The sequence below is a fragment of the Dicentrarchus labrax genome, unplaced genomic scaffold (genome assembly GCF_905237075.1).
Source record: "Dicentrarchus labrax unplaced genomic scaffold, dlabrax2021, whole genome shotgun sequence".
Taxonomy (NCBI): Eukaryota; Metazoa; Chordata; class Actinopteri; family Moronidae; genus Dicentrarchus; species Dicentrarchus labrax.
Genome location: NW_026136707.1, coordinates 1750126 through 1772018, shown reverse-complemented (window position 1 = coordinate 1772018; position 21893 = coordinate 1750126). Strand labels below are relative to the sequence as shown.

At 41.7% G+C, this 21893-nt stretch overlaps 2 protein-coding genes across 2 annotated transcripts; both read right to left on the bottom strand.

The window, feature by feature from the left end:
• Positions 1-8691: 8691 nt before the first annotated feature.
• mcl1b (MCL1 apoptosis regulator, BCL2 family member b) lies at positions 8692-11581 on the bottom strand. Its single transcript, XM_051406872.1, has 3 exons — positions 10920-11581; positions 10393-10643; positions 8692-10230 (listed from the first exon to the last, which is right to left on the bottom strand). The coding sequence occupies exons 1-3, from the start codon at positions 11413-11415 to the stop codon at positions 10114-10116; spliced, it is 864 nt and encodes a 287-aa protein (XP_051262832.1). The 5' UTR covers positions 11416-11581; the 3' UTR covers positions 8692-10113.
• A 967-nt stretch (positions 11582-12548) lies between these two features.
• On the bottom strand, positions 12549-21883 carry ensab (endosulfine alpha b). Its single transcript, XM_051406874.1, has 3 exons — positions 21682-21883; positions 18609-18731; positions 12549-16417 (listed from the first exon to the last, which is right to left on the bottom strand). Exons 1-3 carry the CDS (start codon positions 21736-21738, stop codon positions 16247-16249), a joined length of 351 nt encoding a protein of 116 aa, XP_051262834.1. The 5' UTR covers positions 21739-21883; the 3' UTR covers positions 12549-16246.
• Between the last annotated feature and the right edge of the window lie 10 nt (positions 21884-21893).

The window sequence follows — 21893 nt, the reverse complement described above, 5'->3', positions numbered from 1 at the left end:
TTTCTCTATCTATGCCGAAGAGAGGTCAAACAGTACAGATTGTGGCAAAAACAAGTGAAGCCTCACATAAAAATCCCCTCAGCATCTACATGTGACTGTGAGTGGGCCAGGTTAACGAGATCAACTTAATCTTTTAACGCAGTTTGTCCCACTTAGATGCGATGAATGAAGCACATGAATACACATTTTAATGACCAGACAGAGAAAACGGGTTTACGAGTTACGTGAAAAACTGTGGTTTGAGACTTTAACTAAATATTGTTCCGACTCCACTTGCGGGTAATTGAGGTGTGCTTTAAGATTTGTTTTTCCCCTTCCTGTTGAAGTTAACATACACTTCTGTGCATTTATACTAGGGATTTCCACACCTACACTATTTGCTGACAAACATTCGCTCCTGTAAATATCATTAGTCTACATTTGCTACATTACTCCTATAAATAATTTCCACGCGCAACAAGTTAGTCAAACAGGTCTATCAACTCTCCGCCATTTGTCTAGCGCAGTACAGTTTGCTTGTTTTGTTGCTCACGTTAATCTCAATGGCAACAACTGGTACAACTGGACTACATCAGGAAGAGAGATCCTAAAAATAAAAAAAATACAATAGCCAGGAACTATTGCCCAGAGAAGTACGGTACATTCAAGAACTAAAGGCACATTCCTGCTCTAGTGTTTCCACTTCGTTTGAAGAACCATGAATATAAGACAAATATACTAGCTTTGTTCTAGACTTCTGAATTGCTTTTCACACTCTTTCAGTGATTGGACAACAACAAGCATGGAGACGTCACCTTCCTGGGCCAGAACCAGAATCCTTTCCTTACAAATATGGCAGCAAGAAAAGTTCTTGCAGTGGAAAAGGCAGAAAACCGCCCTATGTTAAACAGTGCAGGGGGCTGTGCTGGTGGTGCTGTGTAGCTTCAGGTACTGGTAAGATGATCAAATACAGAATACAGGAAGTCCAATTCCACAGACCCTTGAATTTGAAACAGTTTAAAATGTTCAGAGACGGCATTTTACAACTCTGAAAAGTTAGTTAAAATTAGTTGAACAATAGAACAATACTGTGTTCACTTCAAGTGAAGCATGCATATCTGAATGCTCCCTTACCTCTCAACTTCTATAACTAGAGCCCAACCAACGTAGGATTTTACCAATTTTAAGAGGGGGAAAATTCACCAATTATCAACAACGAGGCTAAAATAGACCTTTTCTATGTGGACTGTGCACTGATAGGACTAATTTAATGCTTCCTTAAAGAAATAACTTCAGTAAAGAAAAACTATTGGCACATATCAGATGACATATACGCTAATACCAATATGTCTGTGATAAGTCAATATCGGCAGATATATCAGTCACGCTCTACTTTTAACTACCCAGAATAAAACTCAATCTCACTTGATCTGATTAGTCATGTTGTCCAAATTGTAAACATTATTAGAGTGAGTCATCATGTTTGCCCCCCCCCCAGTAGTTTTGCCTGACCACCGAAATTTATTTATATTTTTCTTCAATAGGATCCCAAACACTGGGAGTTTCCATGATTCATTTCCCAAGGGTCCGTGTCCATTTTTTTGCTGACCAAGTGCTGATCCCAGCTTCAGATTTGGGAAGAAGAGAGGGTAATTATCCTGCTGCCGATGAAGTCATCTCGTGAACTTCTCCTCGAGTCACCCTCCAGCTAAAACACCGATTTCAAAACACTCATCCATTCAGTGAGCGCTGTGGTGAAAACCATGTGATCCAAAGATGCATGACTCCACGTTGGCAATGGAGAAATGATAATCGGTCATATGAATTACGCACAGCCACATGCCGGGCTTCTCCAAATGACCGCATAAATGGATGACTATCAGCAGTACTGTTTTTTTTTTTTTTAAACACAATGTTCCCCATTCAGCTGAGTTCAATGGCTTCTGAACCCTGCACTCCACAGATTGCTGTGTGAAATGTTGGAGCCTGCAGACGTCAACAAACTAGCACCATTGCTCGGCAAACATGTGGTTTCCGAACAAAAGGCGAAGGCTGGCGGGGTTGGGGGGGGGGCTTATGGGCTGTAACTGACACTGACCATCTGACCCTCCACTCACCTGATGGCTTATCCAGACATAACAACATCACACCTTGGAGCACTCGAGTCAAACAAGTCCGGGCCTGTCACAGTTTGACCCCAAAATACAGAAGTCAATGGATAGAGACGCCTTGCCTCTAAGTCACAATGCTTCTGCAAACACAACACAGAGGCTCCAGAGCAAATACTGTCACACTTCTGGGTTCAGTGACTAAAAAAGGAATGGGTGACCTACTTCTCACATGTTTGTCACCCAGTTTCACGGTTTCATATTTCCCTAACAACCATGTCGTCAACGAAAGGACGTAATGTGCCGAAAGGGTTAGAATTTGCATCCCCACATCGGTTGTCTCCCGGTTTTAGATTATTTTTTCCGACCTGTTTTGAAGATCGAATGAGTTAGTTGGTAGGAATACACGTGCAGAAGAAACCTGGTTATTGAGAGAAATTAGATTAAGGCGAGAAATCAGAACCTGTTTACTGGCACTGCAATAACCTGGTTACTGTAGATTACTGGATGCAGCTGGTCACGACCCAAATTTAAACCACCTATTCCAGATTTTTAAAGTAAAGCAGGCGTATTGTAAGTGTGATTGGGGTTTGGCATAAAAAGTCTGAGACTTTAACATCTTTATCTTTTGAAATGGAGCAGTAAGAGTGTAGTAAGAGAACAGGAGTAGGTAGAGAGTAAAGCTTGTTATATAGTGCAAATGTGTCTGAATATTACAAATAGTCAGCAGTTTAACTTTTGTAGACTTAAGTTTCAGCTTGATTCAGATATTGGACGTGATTATTTTGGATGGATTACGTTTCCTTTCACCCCACCATACTGTTGCCACTGTTTAACATGGCCAAGAAAACCGGTTTCTTCAGCAGACATCAAACTGCAAAAGGGATTATTTTATCCCCTTGCCAACACTGACTTGCCACCGTCAAGGCACCCCAAACACCAAGAATCAAATGCATGTCAGTTGGCTTTGGGAATTTGATTATTTGCAAGTATATTTGGGAATTTAACAATATAAACTAAGGCATTGTGCATTATTATGTCTGGAATTTCCCTTGGGATAAATAAAGTATCTACCTACTACCTACCTACCTACCTACCTACCTACCTACCGATCGTGTCCTGTAGAGGGGCCCCAATGTCAATGCAAAGTTTAAAGAGCATTATTATTTTATTTTAAATTGTGGTTCCTAAATAAAATGAAACACAAACTGAGTATCATTCCAGCGTAACAGTACTGTTTGCTTTGTGGCTACAGGGTACACACACACTGCACTGAGGGCTTCCTAACAAGGATCCAGCCGATGTCCAATACCGGTATTACTTGATTCAGGTCTTTTTCGGTCACATTTTAAAAAATCGAGTTATAAACCCAACAGTAAGCATTTTTGAGTTGTAAAACCATCATATCACAAACTGAAAGCTTAACTCAAGATCCACTTTATTTCTGGAGCATTCAGTTGCATTTTTATCAAACTACTATTTCCAAGTCAAGAATAAACTTTTACTCTCAACTTCAATCCCATTTGAACTGGATTACAGCCTGCAACCTTCTGGTAGATGGTGGATTACAATCTGTCACAACAAACCGAGGCAAATTCTCTCTTTTTGTCTGGAAATGAACAGATGGGTCATCTGTACTGTTGCACTTTTGAGTCAACCCAAAAGAGAGTCTGACTGAAGGAAAGTCTCAATTGCCCTTTGTTGTTGGGGGAGGGGGGGGGTTGCTCTTTCACTTTCATTCTTATCTGCAAACTGGAGAATGAAGAAGAAAAGCACTGGCATGTCGAGTCCTGAACGGCTGAGGAAATAGCTGAACGTGTGCCAGTTTAGGAGTGCCAGTCTGTATACACTGCTGCATTTAGTCCTGGAACAAAATATCCTGCCACTTCCTTCCTGTCTGTTACAAGCTGGGAATCTTGCTGGGAACGTCACTCCCCTTCTGGCCTGGAATGCTGGTCTTGTTACCAAACTGTTCTTTCCTCCGTTAAACAAAACATGGAAAGCCTCCAGTGACCTAATGCAGGGTCAACAACCGGCCTGAGAGTACACTGTGTGCCGAGAGAGAGAGCAACTTCTGCTTGAGCAATGAAAGCACACGTAGCAGGCGTCTCACAGCAGCAACAGTTATTTGACAGAGGAATACTGTGACACATTCATACATATTAATAAGAGTTCCCCACCTTACTTACTCCATAACATTAAAGCTGTCCAGGTGAAGTGAACTGAAAATATAAACAAGGTTTTATTCTAAAGTCTGGAATAATTTCCTCACAGCATCTGTGAATAAACATCCCCTCGTTGTTTCAGTAAAAATATTGTGAAACACATCTACAAAGATATGACGGATCTGTGGAGCCTGACTTTCGCAAATTCTAGGAGCTAGCATCGCAAAATGGACACTACAACAACCTTTTTTGTCAGAGGAACCCCCACATGTCTATCATCGATCCCCCCCCATCATGTTCCAAATGTTTTTGTTTCCGACTGTTAAAGTAATTAAGTAATAAAGTACTTTAAGGGGGATGTTAAAGTAGCTACAAGGAATTTTCATTTTGTGTTGATTCTGGCGCCCCCTGTGGACAAACGTGGTAGTGTTTCCACCACCTCGTTTCGTCTGATGTCGAGGGGACTCCGACTGAATTTGACCTAATGCAGCAAGTGCTTCTTGCTCGTGGTCTTCTTTGCTTATAGCGGCATCAAATTGTTTCCTAACCAGTTAAAAACTCCTTGTTATACGTCTAAGTAACAACATAAAAGTTCAAGTGACGCCTCCAAGTACGTGTTCTTTCAAGGAGAGCATTTCTCAGAAAGTATTATCACAATTTAAACATACAGACCGAACAATGTGAAGAGGTGGCAGCACAGACATGATAGTGGGTCCAGAATGTCCCAGCTGATAAGCTTTCTATGAATATTGCATTATGGCCATCAGTCACAGAATAAAGTTTCAAACGACGCAATGACAGCTCACAGGGAACAGGACACGTCACCCAGTGGATTAAATGTGATCTGTGATAAGAATCCACACGCCACAAAGAGCTCTAGTTCAGAGTTGACCCCTTTGACCTATGATCTGTGACCATTTTAAAACTCTGGTTTAAAGCTATTTTCATACTCTGCATCCCATAACTCAGTACTGTTCAATAAACCAGCTCAAACCTTTGAAATGCTTGCTAACCTACGGCAGACATTTGTATAAAGAACGAACCCATAAGCTGGGGCAATACACACCCATAATATACTTAATATGTGCACGTGTAGCACCAGGACACTCAATTATAATCAAGCTGCCACCCATGGAGGAAGGCGGCCTACGGGATCATGAACGAGCCCAATCACTCCAGCTCCAAACTGTCCTACCTGCTGCCGGCATACATTGCACAATACATACATATTTATTTTATTACAAGCTGTTAAACCATCACAGTATGTACAGTATGTGTATTACCTGTCTACGTCCTGCTCTTACCAGTCCATAACTAGTTCTCATTAGGCATATAAATATACCACTGCACGACACCCAGTTTATTTTTTGCCACTACTACATCATCTACCACAGCATTATATATATATATAGCACTATTCTATGTCCTAGATTGTCTTCTCATCTCATTTACTTGCATGGCTTTTATGTATTTGGTATGAGCATTGTTGGAGGGAGCATGACAACAAGAATTTGAACAACAAAGAGTAAGGTGAGTGTGATACTGCGAAAAGAAGGACGGAATGTGGGAAGAATTTGCATTCAGTAATTTTTATCAATTTCTTCATTAATTGTTTATAAAATGGCCGTAGAGCCCAGTGCAAATAAGTATATATACACCTTATTAGATCTGTAATTTCTTTAAATCAACATGATTTTTTCTGTCAAACAGCTAATCAGTTAGCATCAGTGGAGCCATAAAGTTGTTTTTTTTTAGAACATCGCAGGTCTCGGATGTAAATATCGACTTTCAGCCAGCCTGATTTCGATTCAGAGCATGAAAATAGGATTACATATCTTCATCCAGTGAGTAAAGTAGCCCAATGTGCGGATAATACACAGCGGATCATCAATTCCAACTCCCAATGCTTCATCAGTCAATAGGCTGTTAATGGGTCATCAATTCAAAAGCTGCTTTGGCTTTACGAACATTAGCAGGACCAATGAGAGTGTGTCCGCTTCACATCCAAGCTCAACAGGAGAATGTGATGACTTCCTTTTATAGATATTTGTAGGAATGAGTGGAAACCTTGTGCACAATTGAAAATAGCAAACATAACAAAGGCACGCGGTGTTTGCAGGCATTTTGACCAGAGAGATTGCATATGCAAATCCATGCTTTTTGCATAGTTTTATGAATGTGGCTCCTGTCACTGACAGGTGTTTCCAGGGAAAAACGTCTTGCACACAGGAGGTGATGCTTTTACGTTGTCAAAGATCAAATCTAACAAAATAATTGAGGATAGTTGAGAATTAAAGTGAGCCACCAACTCAAACTTAAAGGACAGAAGGCAAGTGAAGAGCTGCACTATGGGCTGCAGTACACAGCGATCTCTGGGAAGTATAGTGCAGAAGCACCACAAGAATAAGTGCTCGGCCTCAAACGGAGACATTACACTAAAAGCAGGAGTTGCATACTTATTTAGAGAAATGCTCTGAGACATATTTAGACATGTTATGCTTAAAGTCACGTTTGCCAGTAGAGGAAAGAGTTGAGCAGACAGCCTCAGGATATTCTGCACATGCATATAAACAAGCTCTGTATATGCAAATAGCAGAGCAAAGACTGTAGGCCAAGGTTTAATTAAAGACTTTCTGAAGCTCAAAAGGAGTACACGTCTCCAATTCTCAGTCAGTGAAGCAGCTCTGGAAACTTAAGCACTTGTTCTGTGTCTGCTTTTTGCTGGTAAGATCTACAAGCACTTACTCAACTTTTTAATTTAACAAACTGTTTCCTTTTTACCCAGTATTACTACTAAACGTCAAACACTTTTGCCTATCTCTGCATCTCAGGGTCTAAATTCTAAGTATTTGCAACTTCTAGCGAGTTACTGCAGCTGAGTACTCCTTTCAAAGATAAACTTGTGCGTCAGCTGACTTCTCAGAAACTGTTGCTTTTTTTAAAATGAATGGGCGGGCTGTTGCTACGGGGAAGTGGAGAGGCTCACAACCAATGCTCTGACAGGGCCGTTCCCCGAAGCTCCAATTACAAGTACAACTGCAACAGGCTGCTTCTGTATGAAGAAAACATGTTTGAGCAATGATATCCAACTCTGAAACTAAATTTACTTTAAGTTTTCTTTAGAAATTCTCAAATGTGTCAAAACAGACTTCCTTGTTTGAACTGCCAGAAAAATCCACACCCCCAAAAGGGAACCAAAAGAGAACCACTTAATTTCTTTGGAATCCAAGTTTGGTTGCATAATGAACAGGAACTGAATAGGTTATCTGAGCAGAGCTTTGCAGGTCTAAGTTCTGAATCACTCTTTTACTTGTGGGCTGGGCAGAATATAATGTGAAGTATGTGTGCAGACAATAGTTTGGAAAGCACTCCTTAAAAACTATCCCACAACAGGAATGTGTTCACCTGCTTATGTGTTTTCTCAAGGTGTACAAGCTGCACTACTCTGCAGAGGCTGCAACAGGTGATTTACACTTTTAAACAAAACAGCAGCTGGAAAATGTAAAAGAAATGTGCAATAAAGTGGAGAACAAAAACATTCTTGTGAGCTCTGTAGGTTTCTTGAAAGAACCATGTCTGACCACTTCCTCATAAAAAAAAAAAAAAAAAAAAAAAAAGTTTTTCTTTCGCTGTGAAAGACAACGGACAACCCAAACCGTGACCACAATGAGAATGTAGAAAATCTACCAACAGGCCGGTTGCCATAGCCAACCACAAGTTTCATTTTCAGTTTGATATACATTATTTAGCCCTGAAAGGATGAAGAAAATTTAAAGTGGTGTAAAAAATGTCTGGCATTTCCGTAGTTAAACATTACCCAAAATTCACTAGTTTCTCTATGTGTAGACCTGATGCCAACCAAAAACCAGCTAATATAACACACTCCTCCATACAGATACATTAAATGCAAACATTAAGGCTTTAAAACTCTAGGTAGAAGAGAAAGTAATACATGCATATGCACTTTAAATAATGTATTGCTCCAATGAACTAGTTACCAACATCAAGGTTGTTCAAAGACCAAGGGTGCTTTGCATATTCAGCCCCAAGACACTGCAGTGCAGTCTGTTTTCTGCACTCCCAATACACTTGTGTATGGTGCAAACCGCTCTAGAAAATTGCCTCAGCCTCAATTCCCCATTGTGTAGCAGCCTGTTCTTCACAATGAACTGTGCAGGGGTAACCAGGGTGGTGGCTAACATCATTAGCCACAGGAGAGGACACAGGGAGGTCTGCTGTGGATCATCACCATGGAGAGGCTCTACTCCATTTCCTCCTAAGACCTCGATGAGTGTTGTTTGTCCTGTAACCCGAGACAACGGGGAGGATCTGAACAAACAAGGGCGCAGCCACACATCACCACCAAGGATTCCCCTGCTAGAGGCTTCATGTGGTCTACATTAAGATTTGGAGGTATTAAAATGACATTCAGACAACTATTAAGTGCAAAAATATTTCTGTATTTCCAGATGTATGTTACAAGCAGTTACAGTACAGTGGAACAGGATTTAACTATGGTCTAGCAGAGTCTAGAAACCTTCCTTACAACCATTTTAGAAATGTAAGCATGTAAAGAGAAAATGGCTGTAATTTTGCATTAAAAAAAAAAAAAAAAAAAAAGAAGCAAAAACTCAGACAACGCTCAAGCGACACATTAAGACAAAGTACCCAGTCAAAATCAATGTATTTGTTTAAAGTCCCCAGTTTCTAGGTAGCCTTCCAACCCAGGAAATAGAGTGGTACACAATTTTGAACTCTTTAACCCCAGTTTCACAATATAGCTTGTGCTGGTGCATTCAGATGTTATGCACCAGCTTTGCAAAGAACTGTGCAACTCGGCGGATGCAGCTGAGCGCTTAGTGTGATGGAGGCGCTGCTGCAGTCTCATCAAATTTCGAGGAAACAGCAGCCTAGGCCGTCTTGGGTTGTGGCGTGAATAAACATAAAAAAAAAAAAAAAGGAGGTTGACAAGTGCAGAAGGCGTTAAGTTGAAAGCGAGGAAACATATCAGCATAACAGAACTGGGTTCGGGGTGTACATGTAAGCTCTGGCTTTAGCAAAGATTCCCTGAACCAATATCAAAAAGGTCAAACCATGTGAATTTTTTTTTTTTTGTTTTTCTTCAAGCTTACAAGCTGGATATGAACTTTTCTTTTTTTTTAATCATTGTCATTATATGGAGGTCTGACTACTTTCAGCTTTGGGGCACTCAATTGACACAATCTGCTTCTTCCATACTCAGTCCAGGTTCATTTCATCCAAAAACAGACTCCAAACATTTTCCAGGCGCCTGTTCAGTCAAAAGTCCTGCAACGTGGATTGCTCACGTCTCCTACTGCACATCCAACATTTTCATCGCAAGGAAGCAGAGCTACACTCATGCAAATCCACCCCCCTATCTCCTCTAACATGGTTGAGGTGTCCATACATAAGACCCAGGAGTTATGAATGAATGGGCTATTTGGAAATGGGCTTCATACATGGAAAAAAATGCAGCTTCCCCTTACTGTTTTGGCATGGGTGGGGCCAATACAGCCAGGGAATTCTATAATAACACAGAACCATAATCAAGGAAAATCAGGTCAACTGACTGCCCATTTTTGCATAGATACATACATTTTTACATTTATTTAGAAAAATAAATTTATTTAAAATTAAATAAAACCTAATTGTTTGAAAGGTGACGTATGCTGGTAATGTCCTTTCAGATCAACTTATTTTGTAGTTGTGTGCGTGGGCTGGGGGGGTGGATAGGAGGAGAAAAAGGACACGATGTGGTCCCCCTTGTCAGCCGTGATCTTCAATGCAATGTAAAAACTTGATGCTCATGACAAAGTCTCTGTCTCGAATGTCCATTAAATTCACCTGATCAACAGGGCCAGTGTCGCCCCGATACCGGCAAATCCAGCAAAGGCCATGAGTGTGTTCCTCACTGTGGACTCCGGGTCTGCTACTCGAAAGAACTCGACAAAGCCATCCTAGAATAAGAGGAATAATTAGAGGGGGAACCTGAGGGCAAGCTACAGGCATTCACTGAACACGTATGCTCTTGTTGCACAATGGAGAGCTGTTATGCAACCAATACTTTGTTTTTCTTTTTCTACATCCGGTCATTCAGCTTATTAGACATGGTTCCTCACCCAAGAGTTGTTCTTGACCAGCCAGTCCCGCTGGTGCGTCAGCAGGTACGAGGAGATCTCCTGTCCCACCAGCTCCACACAGTTGCCCCTGCCCTTCTCCGTCAGGTACTGAGACACCACCGCTCCAAAGGCAACCAGGCTGGCAACACGACCCCAGTTGGTGGTTCCATCTGCAAAGAGGCTCTTTGCTACCGCCCCGACAAAGCTTGCATCGTCCTCCCTTTCATCTAATGACAGTTTTCTGATCATACCTAGATATAAAAAAAATAAAAATAAAAAAAAAATCATTGTTTGTACATTTAAAGAAAAAATTTTTTGAGAAAAAAAAAAAAAAAAAAAACACACACAACTTATCCACTTAAACTTAATTTAACTATTAAAGTGGATGACTGCTGCCTTCTAGTTAACTTATGTAGTTTTAAAATGGCTCCCACAGGTCAGAGCAGCATTAAACCCCAGCCTGTAACATAAAGGCACACACACACACACACACACACACACACACACACACAGGCGTCAGTACATACCATTGTACGCGTATCTGTGTTTCTCCAAAACGCCATCCACAACTCTTTTCATCGTTGCTAGTGCTTTGCTTTCGTTCCACCGAGATTTAGAAAGTCCAGTAAAGTCTCTCAGGAAACAGTCAATGAGTTGCGTCGTTTCACTGTTCAACACTTCGTCCCCCGCTGGACACCCGGAGACGTCGATTTCAGTGTCCGAGAGGAGCTCCGGGGTGCACGGCAGAGAGCCGTCCTCGACGTCGTCGCTGACCCCGCGAATGGCTTTTGTTAAATACCCATTAGTCGGACTCACTCCCAGGTTCTTTGGCCGTTTCGGGGCGTCGCTGGAGCCGACACTCCCGTTGTGAGAGGCTAGAGAAGAGCCCATTGCGATCTGAGGGGATGAATCTCCTGGTCCGTAGTGCATGTGTCCGTCGACGCCTCCATTTTGAGTGAGAAATACGCTCATGTTTCCGTTCGTTAGGCTGTAGGCGGCCCGATTTGTCTGAATTATATTCATCTTAAATATTTAGCTTGGTAGTAAGGCGTTTGTTTACTGGTTGAGGGAGAAAAATAAGGCTCAAATAGAGAATGGCGGCTAGCCCCTATGAAACAAAAAGCTAGCGTTGGCCGTTAAATTTACACATCCTCCATTGCAGGGTGGCTACAGACGAATGAGGAAGTCTGCTCTCTTTATCGACTTTTGTCCTAACGTCTGGTACACACGTCATCGAGCGTCATTACGTTTCGTTACGTAAAAAAAAAAAAACCCACACAGAGGGGAACATCCGCTGTTTATGTTTGTTTATGTTGAAAAAAAAAAAAAGGGAAGCTCAAAATATACATTTGTGGGTCACTGGGTGTTTTTCCATGACATCAAATAATATTAGTGCCCAATGTAGACCAGGGGAGCACGAATTAGAATAATGTCTCAGATACTATTATTAACATTAATAATAAAGATAACATAACAATAATACACCCGTTTCTGGAGGAGTGTAATCTATTTTATTTTATTTTATTTTAATAAGTGCAGTTAAAACTAATAGATTTTTCCCTTTTACACCACAGTATATATATATATATATTTTTTTTTAAATTTGAAGTAGTGTCGGTTGGCTTAAGTAAAGTCATTTGATCAGTTTTTGATAAATGAGTGTAACTGATGTTCTTCTGACACTGATCCTGGACGGATGAAGAGAAAGCAGCCCTGTCTGTGGCCTGCTGGGATGTGTCCTTTATTTACTGCAGTAAATCACAAAAAGGTGCCATATGACTGAAAGGTTTAACCACTCCATACTGCACCAAAGCACACATAACCTTTATTTTAGCACATGAGGGCATAGCGACACATTTCCGAAAATGTAATAACAGCAGGGTTCCAGTCTGTGCGACATTACCCACGATGCCTTGTAACACAAGTAGAACTTTCCACTCTTTTTCAGGCCATGCTTGAAAAAACCAGAAATTTCTGTTCTCTACGAGAAGGCCACGTTAGACAAATGACTGTGCTTCCCCCTAGTGGCCAATGGGAGGTTGTACTTCCAGCACCTCGCCATTACAGTTTAACTTGGGTCTTTTTCTCATTAGAGTATGTGTGTGTGCAGGGCAGGGGGAGTACAGCAGAGACATCACTTAAAAACAACAAGGAGATATTATTAATGTAAAAGTTTATTTCAAATACTGACAAAAATCCTCTCACCTACTCCCACACAACTGAAACATTCCAAGTACTCCTGTACTTTCTGAAGTCTTAAAATCATTCCTGTGTTCTCCAGTCATCCTATTTATCATGTAAACCCTTTTTTTTATTTATTTTTTTTTCTTCTTGGAAGCAAGGGTGCCTCTGATTTCCCTGCAGTTACCTCGGGCCAGGATGAAATATACCAGTTATGAGAGAAGAGAACACAAGAAAAAAAAAAAAAAAAAAAAGAAAAAAGAAACATTTACTTGCAAAACAACAACAAAACAGATAAGGTAAAAGCAGCACAAAAGTACTTCAGAGCACACAGCCTGTCATTTCTTTATACATTCTGGCACGTGTTTATCATAGCTGAACGAGAGACACCCTGTGTGTTGGGTCCGAAACGTACCCTGCTATTTCCTCTCGCTGAACCGCTCCGTGCAAAGCCAAACATCAAGTAGCGTTCAAGAACTCCTGCCCACTGTTGTTTCATAGAACATGTTGTAGCTTATTCGCCCATTTCTTTTAACATTCTTTACTTCTTAAAGCAGGAAACTGTAGGCTTATAAACACAGTATGATGCTAAATGGTCAGTGCATGTCAATCAAAGTGACATAAAGCATTCCAGAAGTTTCTTTTAAGCTCTGGCCGGACCAAAAGTTGGATCAAATTCAACAATACACCATCACAATTTTGTGGTAGAAGTTACATTGAGGTTTACCACAGTCTCAACTGAATGGACTTTGCCACGAGAGCTATAGGACTCTGAAACATAGATACTTGGGGAGATGAGAGTCGGACTGGTAGAATCAAGAGGACTGGTGTTCTTTACAGGGTATCATCTCTTAGATTTGTCTTTGACTGAATCAGCAGCATTTACACATATTTTCATATGATACAGATTCACATAGCCTCTGCAATTCACTTAGATAAAGCAGAAGTAGTGTTACACTAAAAGGAGAGAGGAACCATTGAATCAGAAAATAGCTCAGGCTATGAAAGAGTGAAAAGCAGGTGGGAAACAACACAAAAATCCCTTCCTGTTGAAGTCTATTTACAATGGCTGGAACAGAGAAAAGCAGTGCATTCATACAAACACCATAACAAGCACATACGTACAGGTCAGTTCTCTTTCACCCACTGCAAATTTGACACTTTTTTTTAAAGTCAATGAAAAACAAGTGAGGTTGAGTAATGTAATGGTGCATGCACCCTATCACCTAGCCTACATGGTGGAGTGTGCGTTTGTGAAGGTTCCCTGAAGCAGTATTATACAAGGAGGCTGATTCTCAAGAGAGCGCCGGCATCCAGTTCAGATTCTTGAATGTGTGGACGCCACGCATTCAAAGTCTGCACATTTGTTGATCGCACCTTTTTCGCCTCTTTGAGAGGTGGAACCACATTAACGGGTGGGACTGGAGCACAGAGCACAGGCTCACACTTTGCTCCCCTCACCATGTGTTATAAAATCTCTCTCTGCTTTGCCAAGTGCTGGAGTGAGCGTATCTTGTAGGCACGCAGTGTCCCACTTTAGGCCTGCGATGACGATCTTGGGAGCTGGGCTGGGCACCTGTGGTTATCAGGTTGCCTGCTGTTTACCCTCTGACACCCCTGAGATCAAAGATCAGTCTGTGTAGTGTGTCAGTTTGGGAAGAAAAAAACGTTCTACGGGGCACTGGTAGTAGAAGTAGGTCTATACTCCAGCTAAGGTTGTAGGGAAGGAAAGTAGTACTATTCTTGTACTAAAGTTAGTGTTTCACAACGGCAAGGTGTGAAGGGAACTACTACATCGGACTGTGACACTGGGATATTCAGAAAGTGCTAAAACATTGAGAGAATGATCTCTCGTAACAAAATGAGAAATTCACTTTTTTTTTTTAGCTTTAACAAACAGCTAAATGAGAATAATTCTTCTGGCTGGTTCCAAATGTCTGAAAACAATTTTCACTGCACATGTGGCATTATGGGACACAGCTATGAAGGCTATGATTGTGGTTACTTTCGTCTTTTCGATGGGACTGTGATTGAATATGCTCATGTGTGACACTGAAATGCTAACTTTTAGCAGTGTCTGGATCTGTGATTCAGAGATGACAAGAAAGTCAGTAAATGTCTGTGATGGTGGATAAATAACATTTCATGCCTCCATGGAGACCCAAGCACAGTGTGAGCCAGATCAGCTTGGGCTAGTCTGCCTCATCACATCACAATGTGAGCCAGATGATTAGATGGTAACAGTCGCATTGGAAAGACAAGGGTACCCGCGGCCTCTGAGCCGGATCGCTGCAGTGTGACATTTGGCTCAGCTGGTAAAGCACAGAATTTCCAAGCCAGAAATCCCAGGATGTAATTCCAAGTGAGTCGATTTAGCACTACCATTTCTCTCAGGCATGTTAGCTGGTCTGGTCCTCAAAGCGCCAAGCTTATCACGAATTACGTGCTTGTCTGAGTATTATTTACAGAAGCATATACTCTATGCAGGGTGCTTCAATCCCCCCACAAATCTTTTAGGCTCATAGTAAACACACGTCTTGATGCAACTCAACAGCAACCAAACTAAGACTGAACTCGGAGACTGGCAGGGTTCCCAGCCATTTAAAATAATACAAGGATATAGTCAGCTGGCTCTTACGCTGGGCCCCTAACTGGAGCGTGTGTACATGGATTGTCAGGACAGCAAACAGGAAAGGAGGGAAGGAAGTGTGACTATGGACGTTTGAGGGCTTTGTGTGTTTGTTTTGATACTTCCTATCACTAAGCAGATGCCCCACTCCCGTTAAAAACATGTTAAATTCCTTTTTTTGTTACATGTTACAATCATGCAGCATATTTAGAGAGAACAGGAGCAAAGGGAGTCAAGAATTAAAGCAACATGAGCAGAGAGAGGGAAAAAAAAAAAAAAACAGGTGGCGGTTCAAATCCCTGTTTGGCTGAGCTGCAGCAGATGACCTCGGATTTTGTTCGACGAAAAGTGACCAAAGGATGAGACTAAAGGAAGCCTCCATTCACTTCCTCCATTTCCCAACATGGTGTCAGTGAATGCTAAAGAACTCTTAAACTAGGCAGCTTCCCCTCACAGATTTGGTACGCAAGCAATTGTTCACATACATCTTCTAACCCCTCCCGCCGACGCCAGCCACCAGCATAGATAGGGAACGTAAAAATCAACAAACGCGCTGCGATCATGGTTCCTAACTCCCTCACACGCATTTTGGTGTCATTTAGGATGCAAAAAAAAGAACAAAGCATACTATAGAGACTACAAAGTGCATTAACTCACCCCATCCAACCCCTGCCCGATGACACACACCTACTGTGATGCATCTTGGAACACCGAAAACCAAGACATAAGGGAGGCGGTAGAGCAGAGTGCGCAGAGTGGGCAGAGCTGTGCGTGGTGGGGAGGCAGAGAAGGCTGTGACCTTGAGGGCCGCCTAAACCTCCATCCCTCCCACCCCGCCCCACCCACATACAAGCAAATGGAGTTTTAACTTATACAACTCTGCCCGACATGTTAAAGCCTGTGGTGCCTGGGGATGAAAAGGGAAGAGAGGGGAGGGGATGGACATATTTGGGACATGGGTGAGGAGGAGGAGGAGGAGGAGGAGGAGGAGGGACATTTGCCGGGAGTCCCAGGGGGGTGAGGGTGCTTCTGGGATGGTGGAGGCTAGCCGGCTAGCTTGCTTGTCACCAAGGACGACTTCCTCTGGGGCAGGTCCTGCGGCGTGGGAATGTGGTCGCCAGTCACCAGGTTCTTGTCGGGCCCCGCCACAGGAAGCTGCTTGTTCTTCATCTTGGCCTTGGCCATGTTGTAGTCGCCCGAGTCGAAGTACTTTTGCTGTGTGAGAAAAGAGATAAGAGATGCTCACAGATGTTTACTGGTTCAAATAAGCAAAGAAAGACATGGGAAGACAACATGGATCTGACAGATGTATGTCTGTCATAAAACAATACTCACATTCCCATATGTACAGTTACAGATGTGAATTATCAGTCCCTGCAACTGAAGAACCCTTTCTAATGCAATCCCCATGTTTGAGATAGGGAGCACGAAATCCATGTTCTGTGCAAGAATGTATTCCAAAGTTCAACCAAAGCTTCAGCAGTCTGAGTTAGACGTGTTGCATGCCCCCGCCCGGGCTTGTTGGCCTGTACCACCTCCGACCCAATCACTTCCTATGCTGCTGCATTCCAAAACACACTGTCATTGAGATAACCCACATATTTACTCAGACATGCATAATTTCTGTAAACAGATTTTTATCAAAAAGGTTTTTTACATACCCTCTTAAATTACTTTACCTCTTTTAAATAGCTTCTATGATAAGCCTTCGTTTGGATTATGTATTATATACATATATAACACATATGCTGTGTGTTTTTTCTGTGTATCTTTTCCTTGTAAAACACTCTAATCTTTGGTTTTGATATGTGCTATATAAACTTTATTGTTATTTATTATTATAATAAAGATGAGAAGAACAAGGAGGCCAGTAGAAAACACCACACATACTGCACAGCAGCTACATAGAGCCACGATAAACGTCTTAACGAACAATCGTGATGCATACTGAAAGTGTTAAAACACAAAAAAATGATTTTTAGCTTTAACAAACAGCTAAATGAGAATAATTCTTCTGGTCGGTCCCTAATGTCTGAAAACAATTTACACTGCACATGTGCCATTATGGGACACAGCTATGAAGGCTAGGATTGTGGTTACTTTTGTCTGTTTTGATGGGACTTCTGTGATTGAATACAGTGGTTGTTTCAAAATACATGTGCTCATGTGTGACGCTGAAATGCTAACAAGAAAGTAAGTTGTTTTGAAGTTTTTTTTTTAGTATCAAATTCCCTGGAATGCATTTTTGCACAGAACTGGGAACGTGGAGTTTGTTTCTTCAGCGGGAATTTCATTCAGAAGGAATCTTTTTACAGCCAGTGTGGACAGGAGGTTTATTACAGTGAGAGCACTGTATAAAGACAGACTTACCTTTTAACACGAAAAGATAAGATTGTAAAGTGACCACGTTGAGTATTGCATTGTGCAGATTTTCTTGACAAAAAAATGAATGAATTAAATGGATCTCAGATGTTTTTGACATCATCTGCCTCTGATGATGTTCATTCTGGGAGAGATCCAATGATTAACTACTGCAATTTACTTTTTGGCTTTCCCCTCAGCCTGCCTCAGCTACTCCTACTCCTAGTCAGTGATTTCCCAGAGTGACTTTCAACAATCTCCAGAGGTGGAAGTTCTCTCGAACATATACATTATGTGTAGGTGGAGAGAGCAACAGTTTTTTCAGACTGAGAATGAAAGTGGGAGAAGAGAGAGAACGATGCCTCTGTGTTCTCTGCCCTGCTGTTCAAATTACACATAAAAATAATCCATCGAACAAGGCTGTTATATTTCACATGCCACCGATGTGGCTGCATTGCATTTTGGTCTACTGAGGTTCAAACAGTGGACAAATTATTTTTTCTCTCTCTGCTTCAATGGATTTAGCCCCGTAGGATTGTTGAATGGACAACAAAATGGCAGATAGAAGCTTTTGCTCTTTGGGACACATAACATTGATCAGTCGTGATTTAGATGACAGAAACATTTTGTACAATGAGGCTCCATTGCAGCCCCGCTAAAAACATCTCAATATGGTGTCTCTATGAGGTCAGTTTTCTGCAAGATTAAGAACTATATAAAACAATTTAGAGAAAATAGGAGAATGAATGCAAGGTATGTTGCAAGTATCTGCTTTTCAAACACTGCTTTCAAGGACAGTGATATGCTGGGGCTTGATTAATCACAGTGCAAAAATCAGCTGGACCAGACAGCTGGAAACTTTTTCAGTTCTGTTTTTTTTCCAACAAATGCAGCATGTTGTATACGAGCAGGGATTCAGGGGGTCGTTGACAGAAACATACCTACTGTGGGGATCAAATCTGTGACCACTTTTTGATCAGACACAATCCTGTCTCCTCACTTTTCTCCTCTCTGACCATGTTGTGGAGAAACCATGGTCACCTACCCCTTTCTGTAATCTCTTCATCAAGAAGTCTGAGCCACCGGGCTTCTGGCCCAGGCCAGGGTACTTGGCCTTCAGCTTGGCCTCCTCTGCCTTCACCGGGTTTGCATTCTTCTCCTGGGAGTCCTGTGGAGACAAGAACAAACAGACATAAACACGCCTCCTTTGCAAGAAAACACAGGGTGTCAGCTGATACATCTTCAGGGAAGTTTAAGCACAACTGGAACAACTGCTTATGTGACAGGCACTCATTTGTGGTTATGCTACAATTCAAAAAAATGCTGCTGCTCCTACAAAAACACCAAATTCCCGCAGTAAAGTCTACTGTGGTAATCAGGGCCCCTTCTCTCTTCAAAAACACTAAAACTGCACTTGAAAACCTGCTGTGAATAGGGCTAAAAACTATGACAATGACTAATGGGAACTGAAGATTATGATAGTATGAGTCACAGCATGAATGTTCTTATATTATGGTCTCTCATATCACCATCATGCCATAGAGGATATAACTCAGGAAAAAGGACAAGCTTGGTACAAACAGATCTTAAAAGAGGTCTACATTATTTTTAGAAGCTTACATTTACAACTAACAGCTAAAGCCATCTTTTGTAATCATGTTTAGAAAGATTTTATACGGCAGAGCCTCATGTATGCATCTGTTAAAGCTAAAAACTAGTCCATAAAAAATGAACTTCTATACAAGTCTATACAAGCCTAATGTACTTCTTTATGAACAATTCGTTCTTACGATAAATTCTGAAACGTCCCTTTAAGCATGATATGCTAAATTGTTAAATGACAAGTCCTTGCATGCTGTTATTTTCAGTTGATGTGGACATAACCCTCGTTATAACTCTGTGCCTGCCATAAATAATCCTTACACTAAATATAATGACTCATTAAGTGGTTATGTACTTTTTAGAAGAAATCTGGGAATTCACATAAAGAAACAACAACTTGACAACACCTTCTGGCTCTTACACCAGGAGGGGGATACAGAAGCCTGAGGTGGCGATTTGTAAAGACAGTGGAAGTATTTGTCCTGTTGCCACTGACTAACAGTGGCCAAACTGGTCAGATACCTGTCATTCAAGTCCCTGTCAGGTAGTTATTGAGGCCAGTCATTTGGGCCAACAGGACACACCTTGTTTGTGTACATAGTGTGAATCAAGTGTTGTGACTGCACGTTAAAACTATCTGAAGAAACAGTAGATGTAAAGTGCATGTAGGTCAAAACCGGACACACTCCAAAAAAGGACATTCGTGCACTCCCTGTATGTATACCTGAAGCAAGCAGCCCACAGCACAGACCTACTTCCACTATGCAGTCAAGATAGGGCACTCAGCCTGCAAAGCTTGCTGGGGCAGGGATAAAATGTGACTCAGGACACAGAAGCCGATGAACAGATTCCCTCAGGAGGAGGGGGGGGGGACGTGTGGCACCGAGTGTGCTGATTCACTTGGGTTCATGACGAGAAATTTATGAGCTACTATATTCGGCGCCAATGCAGGGAAACTGCAGAATCCAACAACACGTTCTTTGTGCACCCTCTAGAACACTTTTAAACTGGAAAAATCGCCTTAGGAAGCTTCAAAGTTTCACTGAACATTTCCTCCACGCTATTTGCCCGTATCGATATACAGTATCTGCTTTTTCCGGTGCCTCACTGAAGCTGTATCGCCTTTCAGAGGGTGAAAGATTATTCAATAGGACTGTTAAATTTAAAGTAAAAAAAGATTTATATATGGATATATAACGCATCGCAATTATTCTTGATACATTTGGTATCTTTACAAACATTGTGACATTGACAAATAAATAAAATAAAGTTATGTGGGTTTAAGCAGTGCTGTGATTTTGGGTCAGCAGGTTGAAGGAGGCCCTAATGTGTAGGAGGAGGTCTTTATTTTACACAGTTTGACTGATTTAAGTGCGACAGTTACTACATCAGTAAAGCTGTTTGTCAAAACATTTCACACTATTACCATTCACTGCAACTTAATGTCTTAAGGTATGTGCACACATCTAAGCTTAAGCACAAAAACCAACAGGTCTGTCAACAGAAGCCAACATTTGAAACTTCTAACCTGCTGCACAGCCAATCAGGTGCATGTATTTATCATTTATCAACTATTGCTATATTTCTCATATATTGGGGGTTGTTTTTTTAAAAAAAAAAAAAACATTAACAATTCATTTGCATTATCAAAACAAACAGCTAAATCACTTTTCTTCATAAATGTTGAAGTACTTAAGAATACCAGCAGAAAACAATAACCCCAGTTTGCTCTTGAATCACTGTGCATCCCAGAATAATGTCAATGAAACATCAGCACGTGTCTTTTTGTGTATATAAATGTATATAACATAAATTACGCTTTCTAGAATATCAAACATCAACAAACTTAACCAGTAGAAATAAACAGCAGGCCTTTAAAACTGAGCAAAACAAATGCCACTGGATGCATCTGCTGACCTCCTGATGTCAGCAGATGTTATATATATATATATATATATAAATATATAACGTTAGCACTGATCCAAACAACGTGCACATCACTGCCGTTGTTGTGCCACTGTATGCGGAAGCACTGTCACACTGCAGTTGTTGTCACTGTCAGGAGTAGACCATCACACATCTTCAGCCATAGGCCAGTCAGGATGAACAGGTCAGCTGGTTGCTTCCATGCATGTGTTTCCAAAAGTGTACAAACCACCGAGTTAGGTCTTTATCTGGGAGCCTGTCAGCCCTCCATGGCACGTTTTCAGACCCCCTCCAGGACAGACCAATGAGGCCCGAGCTGCTGTGGGCTTGCCAGCCAATGACACAAGGCAAGGGACACAACAAAGTGACACACAGGCAAGGTGCTACGTAAGGTGGGCCATCTACAATAAATAAAAAAAAAACAACCCCAAACATCCCCCCCACCTCCCTCCCTCCCTCCCTCCCCCCCCTCCTCGCCTTTGCTGCAGCGTTGCACACTTCTCCTGTGCTAGCTGATGTTAGCCACCTCCAGCTAGCACGCTCCGTGGTTAGCCAACAACACCAAGACGGCAGTCGGAAAAACAACACACCTGCTTTTCGTCCTCGTAGTCCACCTGAGTGTCCGAGTCCACGTTTTCTGTCGACATTGCGTGAGTGCGGTGAGACGAGCGAGTGTCACGTTCTCGCCGGACGACCCAAAGAGGTGAGTTTAACGCGGCACGGTTTGATGTACCTGTGCTAAATCTAATCCTCCTTCTCTGGACACGACTGCTCCCCAACAAAAATGGCGTAACGAGATGTG

Excerpts from the sequence above, each read along its gene's own strand:
- mcl1b (XM_051406872.1), bottom strand. The coding sequence starts at position 11,415 with ATGAATATAATTCAGACAAATCGGGCCGCCTACAGCCTAACGAACGGA. Across the intron at positions 10,644-10,919 it reads ACACAGATACGCGTACAATG|GTATGATCAGAAAACTGTCA; the intron begins GTATGTACTGAC and ends TTTTATATCTAG. Across the intron at positions 10,231-10,392 it reads TGGTCAAGAACAACTCTTGG|GATGGCTTTGTCGAGTTCTT; the intron begins GTGAGGAACCAT and ends CTCTTATTCTAG.
- ensab (XM_051406874.1), bottom strand. The coding sequence starts at position 21,738 with ATGTCGACAGAAAACGTGGACTCGGACACTCAGGTGGACTACGAGGAC. Across the intron at positions 18,732-21,681 it reads ACTACGAGGACGAAAAGCAG|GACTCCCAGGAGAAGAATGC; the intron begins GTGTGTTGTTTT and ends TTGTCTCCACAG. Across the intron at positions 16,418-18,608 it reads TGAAGAGATTACAGAAAGGG|CAAAAGTACTTCGACTCGGG; the intron begins GTAGGTGACCAT and ends TTTCTCACACAG.